General features: G+C 36.5%; 1 protein-coding gene across 3 annotated transcripts in view; it reads left to right on the top strand.

Annotated features, from left to right (window-relative positions):
• Positions 1-14,759, top strand: part of LOC129261074 (uncharacterized) — a 44,536-nt gene extending 29,777 nt beyond the window's left edge. For all 3 annotated transcript variants that reach the window (XM_054899106.2, XM_064099263.1, XM_064099264.1), the window contains exons 4-7: positions 112-153; positions 1,838-1,987; positions 5,531-5,642; positions 7,194-14,759. In XM_054899106.2, coding sequence (XP_054755081.2) covers positions 112-153; positions 1,838-1,987; positions 5,531-5,642; positions 7,194-10,753 — 3,864 coding nt within the window. In that variant the 3' untranslated portion in view covers positions 10,754-14,759. The remainder of the gene's footprint in view (positions 1-111; positions 154-1,837; positions 1,988-5,530; positions 5,643-7,193) is intronic.

Raw genomic sequence — 14,759 nt, 5'->3', positions numbered from 1 at the left:
TGTTATGTTTCTTCAATAAAACATATCCCTTTAATAGTTTACATGTATATCCTTCGCATCATAACTGTTTCATGACACACTCACAACTTGTTTTTTTGTTTTTCTATACAGAAAAAGGAATCGTCGAAGGAGGAAGAGAAAACAAGTGAACTTGTAAGTTATCTGTAATAGCCATATTTGTACTTGTATCCTGTTTTTAATGAATTATTTTTGTTTCAATAATATATAATTCTGAATTCAGATATCAAATAAAATGACTATGGTTTGATATTTTTTTCTAGTGCCGTACAATTTCTGATGAAGCCAGATGATTGGTATAGACAAATTTGCAGTTAAGCACGTAAAGTACTATATTGTACTTATGTGAAAAAGGGGGTATTAATTCCTCTTTTCATCACCAGAGCAAGTGAATTCACTTCTGAACATCTTTGTTTACATTTGATATGTTTTTGCAATCACACAGTAAGTAAAAAAAACAGTCAAAATTGCAATTTAGGAGTCAAAGTTAATCAGAAACTTTGATATGTTATCCAATTTGAGGAAAGTTTGCACCGCTTTGTTTGTCTTATAGTCGTAAAATTATAAATGCTTCCACCAACTACTAATCTTGGCTACATAATTAACTTTTTATAAGTAATGTCTGTGACCAATATTGAACTTGAATGATTAATTTGATCTTTCTGCAATTACTGCAGACATAAATCATAAATTTGAACATTTTCAGATCGTGTTCAAATCATGACATATGAATTGTATTAATAGTGAGTTTATATGTGAGTTTCTGAAATAGTATTCATTCACTCCTAGTTAGTTGGAGTCCTTTATATTGGGTAAATTTACATTGATTGTTTATTCAATTTTGATATAACAAAAGAATGTACACTTAAGCATCAAGACTCTGAACTGAAATCAATATCTATGAATTCTCAGTGTTGAAGGGGTACTCCAGGCTGAAAATAAATTGACTTGAACAGATATAGAAAATCAAACAAACAAAGCAATGAAGATTTATCGGAATCTGACAAAGAATAACAAAGTTGTCACATTTTAAAGTTTTTCATTATTTCAGTTTAACAATTCTATGCATTGCTTCATGAACATGCAATGAACTAGCTGATGATGCCATATCCCCACTTATTCTTTTGTTTGTTTGTTTTTATTATTATAATTTTTCTATTCAAATATTTTTCCACAAGAATTTAACAAAATTGGATGACAACTTATTTAATGTGAAAGATATTGCTGCTTCTTACTGTATTATAAGAAGACATATAAACACATGAATGAAAATAAGAAATATTACTTTATGACATAACATAAGAAAACAATGTGGTCATGACCTCCTTAGCTCACTTATTGCATATTCATGATGTCGTGTGTTTATTTTAAACGTTTTCACAAAATAATGCTTAACTTTAAAATTCAATAAACTTTTTTTATCAGATTTATCATCCCTTTTTTGCGCTGTGAATTTTACTGCATTTAGATCAAATTTAAATATTTTCAGCCCGGATTATAATTTTAAATCATGTACGCTGTTGCAAATATTTACTACACATGTATATACCAACCCCTTTCTTTTAAGAATTTGTTTTAATTCACTAGCTCTCCTTTTTTCTTGCCCTATCTTATATTTGTAAGTATTGTGTATCATGTATATTAAATAGTTGAAGTGAAATCAACTTGGGCTATTCATATGAGCCTTTTGTGCTTTTTAATTTACCCCCTTCCCAACTACATGTATTTCTAATCTGTTTGTATCAAGATGTGCTTTTAATGAGGTCATAAATAAGATAAAATAGCAGTTTAATTGTATTCATCTTCATTAAATCCACAGACGGATGGTAATCGCACATATCATCACAATCGCTTGGAGCGTAAACGAAGGGACGATCTCCGGAAGACATTCCAACAGCTCAACACTGCTTTGCATGGATCCTCTTCAGATGTAAACAAAATGCCTCCAAAGATACACATCTTGAATCAGGTATACAGTGTACGTTAATTTCAACAAGCATTGAAAACCCTGAAAGGGAAAGTTTACACTGACAAAAAATGTAGCAGGAAAAATGATTTTAAAAATTGGTGAAGGTTTGAGGAAAATCCATCAAATATTTAAAAAGTGATCAGAATCTTATTTATTTATTTGTGACATCATATGACAGCAGCTTCCTCACATTGTATGGTTGAAAAAAATGAAATGTAATTTTTGTCTCGCCCACCAGAGGTGAAGGCGCGACTTAGGGATCCAAATGTTGTCCGTCCGTCACAAACCTTATGACACATAACTCCACAACCATATGTCACTTTTCAACCAAACTTGGATGGTAGATGGACTTGGGGGACCTGCATGTTATGCTGCAGTCGGAGGTCACATGGTAAGGTCAAAGGTCATTTTCAGGTCCACGTTAAAGTTTACATGCAAGACTCTCATGACACCTAACTCCGCAACCGTCAGTCACTTTTCAACCAAACTTGGATGGTAGATGGACTTGGGGGACCTGCATGTTATGCTGCAGTCGGAGGTCACATGGTAAGTTCAAAGGTCATTTTCAGGTCAACATTAAAGTTTACGTGCAAGACTCTTATGACAAGTGTTATTCCATCCCAGTCATTTCACAATGAAGTTTCGATACAATTCTGTTACGTGCCCTCGCAAATCACGATATTTCTGGTTATTTTCATAAGTGGGTGAGACACAAAATCGCTTTTGCCTTGTCTAATAGATTTGTTGAATGGATATCTATTGATGTTCAAATAACATTCCAAATATCCTGAAAACAAAACAGAATAAGTACAAATTTGGGCGAGACACAAAATCGCTTTTGCCTTGTCTAAAAAAAATGGAAAATGGTTTTGATTGTACTTAAAAGTCTATTCACGTGTATTCCTACATCCTCTGAGATAGTTATGTCATAAGGTCTATGAAAAAGAGATTGTTATACCTCGTTCACATTTGCTCTGCGGCAGCCGCATGGCGAGCCAAAAACAGCCTTTTTTAACATTTTTGTCTAGCAGAGTGAGACTGTAGGCGCCCCTTTTCCGACGATGGCGGCGGCGTCAACATCAAACCTTAACCGAAGGTTAAAGCTAAATGATAGTAGTAGCAGTAAACACTGATTTCGTGAGAAAGTCTGTAAAACCTAGGTTAAGTATTACTATATCTTCGTGGATCTAGATCTGGTACAGTTACATAAATTGAACTCTGTGAAATCATAAAATCTAAGCTGAAAAACGATCACACTGAAGATCGCCAACACAGATAGGCACACGTGGGACAGTATATTATTATTGCTGGAATAAAGACCCGACGGAAGTGCCCAAATTCCGCTCTTATTTTGCTTATTTCTCAGCAATTACACAATTTCTTCCAGAATCCTTTGGAACATATTTTTTATTCATACAAACAGACACTTCGGTGGTCATTATATTGGATTCTGTAAAAAGTCACTCTGAGATCGTTACCACAACTGGCATTTACCTTTAAGTTTATGAAATTTCGTCATAACTTCTAAATTATATGGACCTAGTTCATGAAACTTGGCCATAAGGGTAACCAAGTGTATGACCAAGGTCAAAGGTCATTTAGGGTCAATGAACTTTGACCAAGTTGGGGGTATTTGTTGAATTACCATCATATTTCTGTAAGCGTATTGATCTTGTTCATAAAACTTGGACATAAGAGTAATCAAGTATCACTGAACATCTCGTGCAAGTTTCAGGTCACATGACCAAAGTCAAAGGTCATTTAAGGTCAATGAAATTTGGCCATGTTGGAGGTAATTATTAAATTGCTGTCATAACTTTCAAAGTTTTGGATATAGTTTATGAAATGTGGACATAGGGGTAATCAAGTATCACTGACAAGTCTTGGGTCACACTCACATGATCAAGGTCAAATATCATATTAGGGTCAATAAACATAGTATTGTATCTTTATATGATTGGTGTTTTTTGTGAATAATTATTTCATAGTAGTTTTCAAAGTCAGCACTGTTGCTATATTGAATTGCATAATGCAGGTGAGATTGCCAGAGGCACTCCACTTGTTGTAATAGCTACATAAAGGTGGTTTGGAATTGAAATGAATAGAACGCCTGTTTTCGACTCGCCGTACAGCAGTCGTGGAGCAAATGTGACCGAGGTATTTGCTGCACCCTCATTGGTTGTGAATCATAAATTGCAAGTTATTGTGATTCTTGATGAATGAACTAGCTAACTTTTTTACAAGTGTTATGAAATAAATGTTTATGGTATAAATAATGTTATACAGTTAAAATGATAACAATCTTTGTCTGGCCTGCATAGCAGAGAGAGACTATAGGCGCCGCTTTTCCAACGGCGGCGGCGCTCCAACAATAAGGTTAAATTATTTAAATGTCATCATAACTTAGAAAGTTTATGGATCTAGTGAAACTTGGACATAAGGGTAATGGTGTATCACTGAAGATCCTGCCTGAGTCTCGGGTCACATGACCTAGGTCAAAGATCATTTAGAGTCAACAAACTTTGGCTTTATTGGGGGCATTTGTGGAATTGTCATCATAACTTGAAAGGTTTATGGATCTAGTTTATGAAACTTGACATAATAACAGTCAGCAGTCGCATGACCAAGATCTAGGGCCTGTTTCATAAAGGACTCACAACTGTTGTAACTTTCTAATTATGGTAACTACCATGGTAACAGGGCTCAGCAGCCAATCAGAACCAAGGTAGTTGCCATAATAGCAAAGTTACCATAATAGCAAAGTAACTCTTTTTGGAACAGGCCTCAAATATTTATTAAGATCAATGAACATTGGCCATGTTGGGGGGTAGGCCTATTGAATTGCCACCATAGCTTTAAAAGTTTATGGATCTAGTACATGAAACATAGACATGTAAGAGTAATTAAATATCACCGATTGTTTTGCAGTGTCTTTGGTCACATGATCAAGATCAAAGGTCATTTGGGGTCAATGAACTTAGTATTTTATTATTATATGAATGTTTTATTCAATAGTTTTCAAAGTCAGCACTGCTGCTATATTGAATCACATAATGCAGACTGTGAGACTGCCAGAGGCGTTCCACTTGTTTGGTAAAAATAGGCAATTCATGGAGTTTATGATTCATGATGCAGGAGATCAGTGTGCATGTGACCTGATTACCCATTCAACCTTTTCAGATATTCATCCAACCTTGATCATATTTTTCTCTTTTTCTTCTGCTGTTAAAAAAAGAATGTGCTGTCCAGATGGTATTCCCCTTTAACATAGCATCGACAATAAATAGTTTAAACTAATCAAAAGTTCACCTTCAGATTTGTAACACCACACATGTACTACGACAAAATAGCTCTCAGTATATTATAGTAACCTTGGTTTCAAATTGAATTTTACATTTCGTGTGGCAGTTGAGATAATTTTTTAAATTTTCTTTCGATATGAAAAAAAAGTGTTACTCAACGGTAATATTTGTGGTGTCACTGCAGGGGATGTGAATTCCTATCCTAATATTTCTATTTTTGTTTTCCTTGAATAAAATACAGGCTGTTGAAGAGGTGGGGAGGCTGACGGAGCAGGAGAAAGCGCTACTAAAGGAAAAAGAGCTTGTCAAGAAACATCAGAGACGTCTGGTCTATGTACATAGCAGTCTGCTGCGTAAGTAAAATTATATAATTTGATCTTTGAATTCTGCATCCCCAACAGTCAGGTAGTGCAACACACGTTGAAATGTGCACACATAACTAGACCTGTTGGATGGAAAGCAGACAGTTTCCAAACTGTGAATCTATCTGATGTGTTTAGACAAGTAGCTTGTCAACAGCCCATAAGGCTGTTCCAAGCTAGTTCTGTGTACCAGCTTCCTGCTATGAAGCCAAAGCTAAAAGAATATAGTCGTAGCAGATAATTATTCCATGCAAAAGTCTTTAAAATCAAGGTTAATTGCCCCTGTATCATCGTAGATCTAGATCTGGTAGATTAACATAAGCCTAACTCTTTGAAATCATAATATTGTTCTCTGAAAAAAAATAATAGCATTTAAGATCACAACACAGACAAGCACTTGTGGGACTGTGTATTTTAATTTCTGGGAAAACCTACATGTATGTCTGTATTTGAGCATTAAATGAGTGAGCTAACTCGGCTATCCAATATGCAAATGTGTGCCTCTAGCTTAACCCTATCTAGGTTTTGGTGGTGTAAAAGGATTTATTTTTTTATGCCGCATCATCGGTGGTGCATGTACTGGGGTTGAGCTGGCCGCCACTCTCATCCTTGACGGGCATGGCCTGCCAGGCAGGCGAGCACTGCTCACTAGCACCCACTTGCAGGCTCAGCTGAGCTAGACAAGCGCATTTATGGTATAAATGACTCTGACACTACCAATTTTTGTCATCTTTATTTGACTACATCACCGATAAGAATGGAGATTGGAAGAGTCACTGGTGTGAACAATAAATTTGATGGCTTAAAATTGAATTAGAATCTGAAATGACTAAATTTTATGAGCCTTGTTCTTATTGATTTTTTACTTGCAAATTATATCAGATTTACCCATTTGATATGATTAAATTTGAGGAGGAAAGACCCCTCAGATATGCCCAGATTGCAACATAGAGTATCTAGGGCTTGCACTTTTTAAGGGACACATCTGATGGGACATTGTGCTTGCGTTTCAGGCTCGTGTCGTGTGCAACGCACGCATAATTTTCCTTCGAAATTTTTTTTTGCTAAGAACACCTCAGAGAGTTTCTACACCGAAATTAGAACATTTGGAGTTTATTTAGGGAGTTAGAGGAAAAAGTAAGATGTTGCATACTAATTATGCATAAATTAGCATAATCAAGTAATCGCTATTCGCATGAAATAAATTAATACAGAATTTTGTAGAAAGTCCCCCCCCCCCCCTTCGCCCATATGATCTTCCAAAATACCTTGGCCTAGATGGGGTTAATACAATTTTTTTCTGAATTGTACATAGCTATAAGCAAGCAAAGTTTTGGCTGTTGAATTGAATTTTCAGAGAAAGCTAGAATTCATGTTGCAGATATTGTAAGCTACCATTATTATAGAATTATTGAGTGGCATTCTTTCTTCGTGGGAGATAACGTTTAAAATATAAATTTTTATTTCATTAATAATGTCATTATGATACAAATGAGATTTGATTAACATGGTTTTTTTTTTATCTGTTTTTTTTTTGTTCAGATCATGCAAGATGTAGTGGGCAGATTATTTTCCCTGAAGGCTCTAAGCTTGCAGAATCTATGGATCGAATTATGTCTGATCTGAGCAAACACAAAACTTCCACGTCTTCAGAAAGCAAAATACAGGAAAGCAAAGTGAAAACGACCAAACCACCAACCGTAAAATACCCCAAATTGGATTCAAGTACTGATAGTAGTGCTAACAAAGTCAGTGTATCCAAGAGGAAAAAGAGCAAGAAGAAAAAACTTCACTCAGATAAGAAATCCAGCAGTAGCACACAAAAATCAACCTTGAAAAAACCTGTACCAGCCGATGAGACTCTGGTCCTGAAAGCTAAGCAAAAGAGTGTGAGTTACTCTCCTCTTACGGTGGGAGATTTGAAGAAGTCTTCCGAGACCAAAGAACAAGCAAAGAAGGATCAAGGACGTTCACTCAGCTCTGTGCCATCTGGTTCCCTACAGAGCATACAAAACAAATATTCACTATACGGCATGGACGATGATGACAGTGAAGAAGAATCTTTACCGATTGAGTGTTACGTGTCAAGCAGCGATGAGGCTGAGCCTGAAGAGGATTTGATGGATTATGATGAGGAAGAGGAATATAGCGATGATGGTTTCATCCCTGCTAGTGAGGATGAAGAAGATACTAATGACAAGGGGAAGGAAAAGGGCTCATCTTTGGAAACTAGGGAAAGCTCAAATGTTTGCTCAGTCGTTGATCTGGATAATTCTTCTTCCTCAGAAGACGAATTTGAAGATAGAATGGAAGCAGAGTCACATACAGGACTAACTGGTAAGAAGATTCCAGTTCCAATATCAGCTCCAAATGTCAAGGAATTGGCACCCAGAAAAGAGCCCAGTTTGGTGGAAAGTGACGATTCTGATGATGATGATCTCCTAATCATAGCAGAAGAGAATGGTATCACTGTTGAACAGTCAAAAGGGGCTACTGCAAAGAAAAAATCAAAGAGTCAGGAGAATTCAGAATTATTGAAAGAAGGTGAAAGTCAAGGCCCAGCTAAGACCAAAGAGCTATCCAAAATAGGCAAAGATTCTGGGAAGTTTTCTTCCACTCCTACAAAATCTCAGTACACGCAAATCGCTAAACCTGGGAACAGCTCCTCCAAGAAAACCAATTTCAGCAGTGAAGGAGGAATGGGTGAAAAACCACCCAAAGCTCCTCTAGTGAATGTTATAGATGAAATAATGAACAGATTGAAAGGCGATACCAGTGCAATAGGTTCTGAAGGAAAGAAGGCTAATGGAGCCCAGAGGCCCACCAGAGTTGAATCCGATGTCTCACCTTCTACTTCAGCTGATGGTAGGAGAGATCCAGAGAAACTTTCCAGCAAACCACTGACTCCAGGGGATCAGACTTCTACAGCTCGTGCCACAGATAGCATACCGAGTTCAGCTGAAATGATGAAACCCATTGGTGTTTCCTCATCGAACCATCAGATGAGCTATCAAAGCAACACAAAACCCACTTCATCTGTTGGACTTGCCTCAAGCAGCTATCAGGCAAAGGCACAACTGTCTTTGGAGAAGCTTAATGAACATTTGAACTTACTGGATTCTGATTCCTCTGATGATGAAGAAGATCAAGAAAGCACACCTGTCCTTACATCTGCAGTTTCCAAGAGCTTACAACCTAAAGAAGGGAGTTATTTAAATGTATCACAGAAGCAAAATGAAGTTACACGACAGAGGATCTGTGATGAGTTGATTGCCGATGAGAAAGAAAATAACCCCAAAATTACATTTAACCTGACACCTGCTGTCTCAAATAACATTCAACCTGCAGGAATGAATGACGAAAGCCAATCTTTGAAGCAACAAGAATCTCCACAAACAAAAGACTTATTGTGTGAGGAATCTAGTTCTGATGATGAAGTAAATGATCAAGAAAGTACCTCTGCCGTGGCAGCCTTGACAGTTAAACGTTCACAATTTCAAGAAGGAAAGTGTACAGTAACTGGAAAGAAGGAAAACAATGCTCAACAAACCCAAGTCATGGTAGATATATCCAGCTCTTCATCATCTTCTGAAGAAAGTGATGATGATGAAATTAGGAATCTAAACCATAGAACAGCATCAAGGGACATTTCCTCGAAGGAAGGCCATCATGAAAAGGTAAATTCACACTGTGTTGACTTTGAAAATGTAGCCTCCACTTCATACTCCAAAGGCTCAGAAGGTGTGTCAAGCAACCAGCTCCAAGCAGAAGAGAAGAACTTAACAATGACCTCACAGAAGAAAACATGCTCAGTACGGACAACGGGTGCCCTGGCTGATCTGATATCAAGTGTGAAAACCCGCGTAGACAATGAAGATTTGATTGACGCAATTGATTCTGATTCTGAGGACAGTGATAGTGATGATGATGTCAGTGATGGAGCTAGTGGGGATGATGAAGAGAGCAGTGATGACGAGAAGGATGAGATGAAAACAGAGAAAGGAGATGATAATGTTGCTGAGGAAGACAAACATAGCAATGGCTCTGAGAACAAGAAGCAAGATCTCACTGACATGGAGAAAGATGTAGCGGGTAAATCACAAGAAGAAAGGCAACTAAATGAGGCTGAGAACAAAGAGCAAGAACTCACTTACATTGTGAAAGGTGGATCAGGTATGTCACAGGAGAAACACCCACAAAGTGAGGCTGAAAGCAACAAGAAAGATCTCGCTGACCTTGAGGATGATTTAGCGGGTATGTCACAGGAGGAAAGCCAACAAAGTGAGGCTGAGAACAAAAAGCAAGATCTCGCTGACATAGTTAAAGATGGAACTTGTATTTCACAGGAGGAAAGCCAAGGAAGTGAGGAGCCTGAAGCCAGTCCATCAGACCAAAATGCTCTTCAATCTGCTAACAATGTCATGAGGAACATAGAAGATGCAAATCCTAGAGCTATCACCTCTGCTGAGGAATCGGCAAAACGTTTATCCATTACTGAGAATGGTCAAACAACCCAGAAGCAAGGGGAAAGTTCTAGTGCTGAGGACTCCACCAATCCCTTATATGATGCAAATCCTTATGGAGAAGAAAATTATGAAAGCTTCTCTGTTGGGGATACTCTGACTGATGATGATGCAGCTTGTTTATCCTTTGCTGCTATGGGGAATGATGAAGACCATGTGGCTCTTTTTGATGCAGGAGATCGATCCTCGCCCCTCTCCTTAGATATGGACGTTGCTTCTGATGATGAAATTGATGACGCTATGTGTGACCGGAATGAAGACACCACTCAATCTGGTCTTCTACCCTCAAAGACACTGTCCCAAGGTGGAACTTCCACCGATGAAACGAACTCAAGACCTCCGGAAATATCTTCTCGAGCTGAACCATCTTCCCTCAGAGGACAGCCAAAGCCATCTTCATCATTCAAAGATGATCTGACCCTAGATGAAGCTATCTCATTCCTGGACATTGAGAAGAACTCAGATGGAACCTTGAATGTACTTCTCAAGGGTGACTATGATGATGAGAAGCTAGATGAACTCTTTGAAAAACCTGGGGTCATGGAGTATATAATTACAGAAGCTTCTAAGAAACCCTGAATTGATAAGTGATCTTAAAATATTATGGAATCTAGTTTAGTTTTCTCTGCAACATTTCCAACCAAAATTTTTAAATTCCCATGGAACTTGAACCCTTATTTCATTTGCAGTTAACTCAAACCTGCAAACTGCACTTTAATAAAAGCATGAGACTTTAAAGTCAAGAGAAATGAAATTTTGAACAACAAATGGCAATTAATTGATCATGTTTGAATTAATCCCAATCTGAAAAACCTGCATGGTGATCTCAAATTGACAATGTCTTCATACTAGTCGAATGCTAATTTGTATATGATCTGCACTTTTGAATTGCATCCAATCTATTTTCTTTCACTTTGTTTACATATTAAAGGAGTTGTTCATAACTGCATTCCCCATGAGATGATCGATTAATTTTGGGGTTGTCGCAGAGCTAAAATTCACACCTTTCACCTTCTTCGTATAATTAAGTTTGAGCTCCAAAGGGCATATTTTTTTTCTTTTTTTCTTTTTTTCCAAACGGCATCTTGTTGGTATATTGAGAATGATATCAATTTGTGAATAGTGATCTTCATTTTTTAATCATCTATTTTTATTCCCTTATTTTTGTTCTTTTCTACATCTTTATTCTTATTCAAAGATTTTTGTCCATATGTGAAATAACATCTATATTATGGCTTCATCAAAGTGAGGATATAAATCAAATGGGTCAATTGACGGACACACTTACCATAACTTTCTTTGAAATTCCCTTTTGTAATTTTCTTTTTCATGATTATTTCATCTCGATTATGATTCAGCAATACCTTTTTTTTAATGAAGGCATATTGCCTGAAACATTGAGTTCATTGATGTCTGCTCATCTTGGTCTTGTTTCGAAGAATGTCTTATTGATGATAGGTATTAGCGGCTTCTGTTGTAAGCTACTGATGTGCATTGTGAATGGTTGACTAGATTTGGTTCCAACATCTCTGATTGCAAGCTTTATAAAAAACCACATGTTGTTATTCTCACCATTTTTATAGTAAAACTATTTTTAGCTGCAATATTTGAATGGTAAGGATGAAAAGTGTACAATTTTTAAAATACAAGCCCATATTTATAAGATTCAATTCACATCTCTGTGAGTTCCTGTGTGACATCTTTTGTATCAAACTGTTGTCGAAAACGGACACCAATTCTGGTCTTGTGACTAATACAGAAACATTGAATGTCATCAATGGTACTCCCAGCCAGACAATCCGATTCTTTTTATTTACTTTGTACAAGAGTTGCAATCCTAATTTGTGTGCGTTATAATACAGGATGTGCCACAATCGTTTATTATTATGCGAGGCCTAAATTTTCCTGTGGGTAGACCACTTACCTTTCCCCAATAGGCTTGCATAATACATAGTACACACCATGAGTTAGAATTTACAAAATCAAAGAAATATCAACTAAAGGATGAAGGATGAGCTAAACTCCTATTGTCGACCTATTCTCTCATGATTATGCAAAGGAGCGATATCACAATAAGGGCACAACTTGTACTTCTGCTGTGGAGGTACAGTTATGCTGAAATTTATAATTGATTTTATCTTTCATATTAAAAAAAAAGTGAACCACTTTTTTTCACCCAAGTAACATTGCATTATGCTGCTCTCATTTACTTTGTGGTTGCTTTCTCAGAACTCCATTCATTGCATTGGTAGGAGTTCTAACATGGCTCTAACAGCTATTAGAATAGCAAATTGAGAGGTGTTGATTTACCTTTGTAGCTATGAAGTAAAACCCCCAAAAATCTGTATTTAAAAAAATGTCTTATTTTCTATATTTATATTGACCTATTCAAATACAGAGTTGCAGACTATATCTAATGAGAGCATTTTTCATTTTACTTGTATGAGAAATAATATTGTTTTAAATTATCATTATTTTGTGCATTTTGTTTGCAGTGAGGTCTAATTATTATTTGATGACAGGTTTCTGCCCACTGCCAGTAGGCCTAGATTGCTGCCAGAGGCAATTCTGTTTTAGGGCCATCCATCCCTCCCATTTTCGTTTTAACAATAACTTTTGAAGATCAACTTCAAGCTTGGTCCAAGTATGTTTTTAGGAGTGACAAGGATCCGAGTAGTTGTTTGTTTGTTTGGGGTGGGCATCAAGGTCAAAGATCACAGAGATGTATGCACATTGACATCTATTTCTCACTTCAGACTTTGTTCAGGAATCTTTATGGGAGCGGGGATGGTCAGACTAGATTGGAGGGGGGGTCATAAATTAAAATCTCTAAGGTCACAGAGGTCATATGAATAAATACATCTTGTTGTCACAATAACCAAATGACCTTTGAGGGGTCGTGAACTTCAAATTTGATTCCAGATGGGAGTGATGATTCAAAGGTCACATGGGCCATCTGAGAATGAAAAAAACCTGCAGAAAATGGGTGTGTAATTACAGAGGCATAAATTTCCTTTTAGTTTTGATTATGTTCCTCAAGATGTACGATTGAAGAATGTTTATTTACCTTTTATTGTATAACATGCATATTTTGTTGAAGAGGTTTGATAGAATAGTCCGTTAGAAATAGTATTCATGAGGCCTGTCTCATAAATCTTTATGTTCCGCATTTTTTTTTTTCAAGCCATATATAAGAAGAGGTTTATATTGTGTTGATGGTTGTGTTTGGGCTTTTTGAAGGACATTTTTGACAGTATCAAAGACAGGAACCCTGAGATACAATCAACCATACAATTAATCTTACAATCAATCTTACAATTAATTACCATCCTCATTACATGTTTCATTACAAAGCATTTCCACACATTAATTATTTAATGTCATTTGTAAGATTGATTGTATTTGTTACGTATCAGGACCCTCTAGTTAAGGCCCCTTGTACACCCAATATGGTCCACACCTTGGTTCAGTGTATGTATCATTCAAGCAGATGGAAATTAGTCTTCTTTTTTTTCTTATTGTATTCCAAAGAGACAGATCACGCCAATCATTAGCTGTACTTGGTGCCCGTAACACAAAGCCTTAAAATCATCATAGGATATTTTATTACGATTGATTGCATTGACTACGATTTATAATCAATCATGAAAATCAAGTGTACGATTATCGCTTACTTTTATGTTGTTGGGCCCTGGTTAATAAAAATATTACCATTGCTGCTGTTGCTATGCAATTGTACTGAGAGTTATATGATATGGTTAGGTACACATTTACCTGAAACAGATTTAGTGTGATGGGGCCTTTAAACTCAATTTCTGCTGTATCAGATTGCTTATCATGCTTTCAAAGTTACACGATATACATGTAAATGATACTTGGTTTATGCTATCTGTACATTAATTCTGTAATCTGTATATATATGTATTGTATTCTCGTTCATTGCTTAGTCAACAAGCAGTACTACATAATTAATTTGATATTTGGTTTGTTGTAAACACCATCATGTTCTGTTCAATAGAGAGAAGTTTTGAATTATTTTTTTATAATAAATTGTGTATCATATGTGTAGTTCCACTGGTTTATCTGGAAGACCATGTGGGAAGGGGGGACTGTGCTCTGTCCTTCTCTCTTCCTCCCCTTCTCCCCCCCCCCCCCAGTAGGTATGCCAGTGAGTAGCTCTTAATATTATTAATGGTATGTCGATACTGAGTCGCTGTGCTTCCCAGAAATCGTGTCATGTAAAATAAATCTTTATTGGATTTGTTTCTAATTCTACAAATATTAAGTTGAAATTACTGATTTTTGTTGTTTTAAGGTGGATGAATGTCTTTTAGTAAATAACCAGATCATTTGTGTTTGCAACCATCATTGAGTATTGATGTATTTGAGACAATTGTCATATTTTCATTTCATATTCATCATGTAAAAAGTAAATCAATCCTGAAACAGAAGCTGCCATCCTTCCTTTGTCTATATTTATCTATGTATTAGCTCCTCATCAAGTGTAAATATATTGTACAGAGACATTTATATGAAGGAGTAGATTGTAAATGTTGTTTTCAACAATAAAAGGTGATCGACATGA

The sequence above is a fragment of the Lytechinus pictus genome, chromosome 5 (genome assembly GCF_037042905.1).
Source record: "Lytechinus pictus isolate F3 Inbred chromosome 5, Lp3.0, whole genome shotgun sequence".
Taxonomy (NCBI): domain Eukaryota; kingdom Metazoa; phylum Echinodermata; class Echinoidea; order Temnopleuroida; family Toxopneustidae; genus Lytechinus; species Lytechinus pictus.
This window is presented reverse-complemented; position numbering and strand designations above follow the sequence as displayed.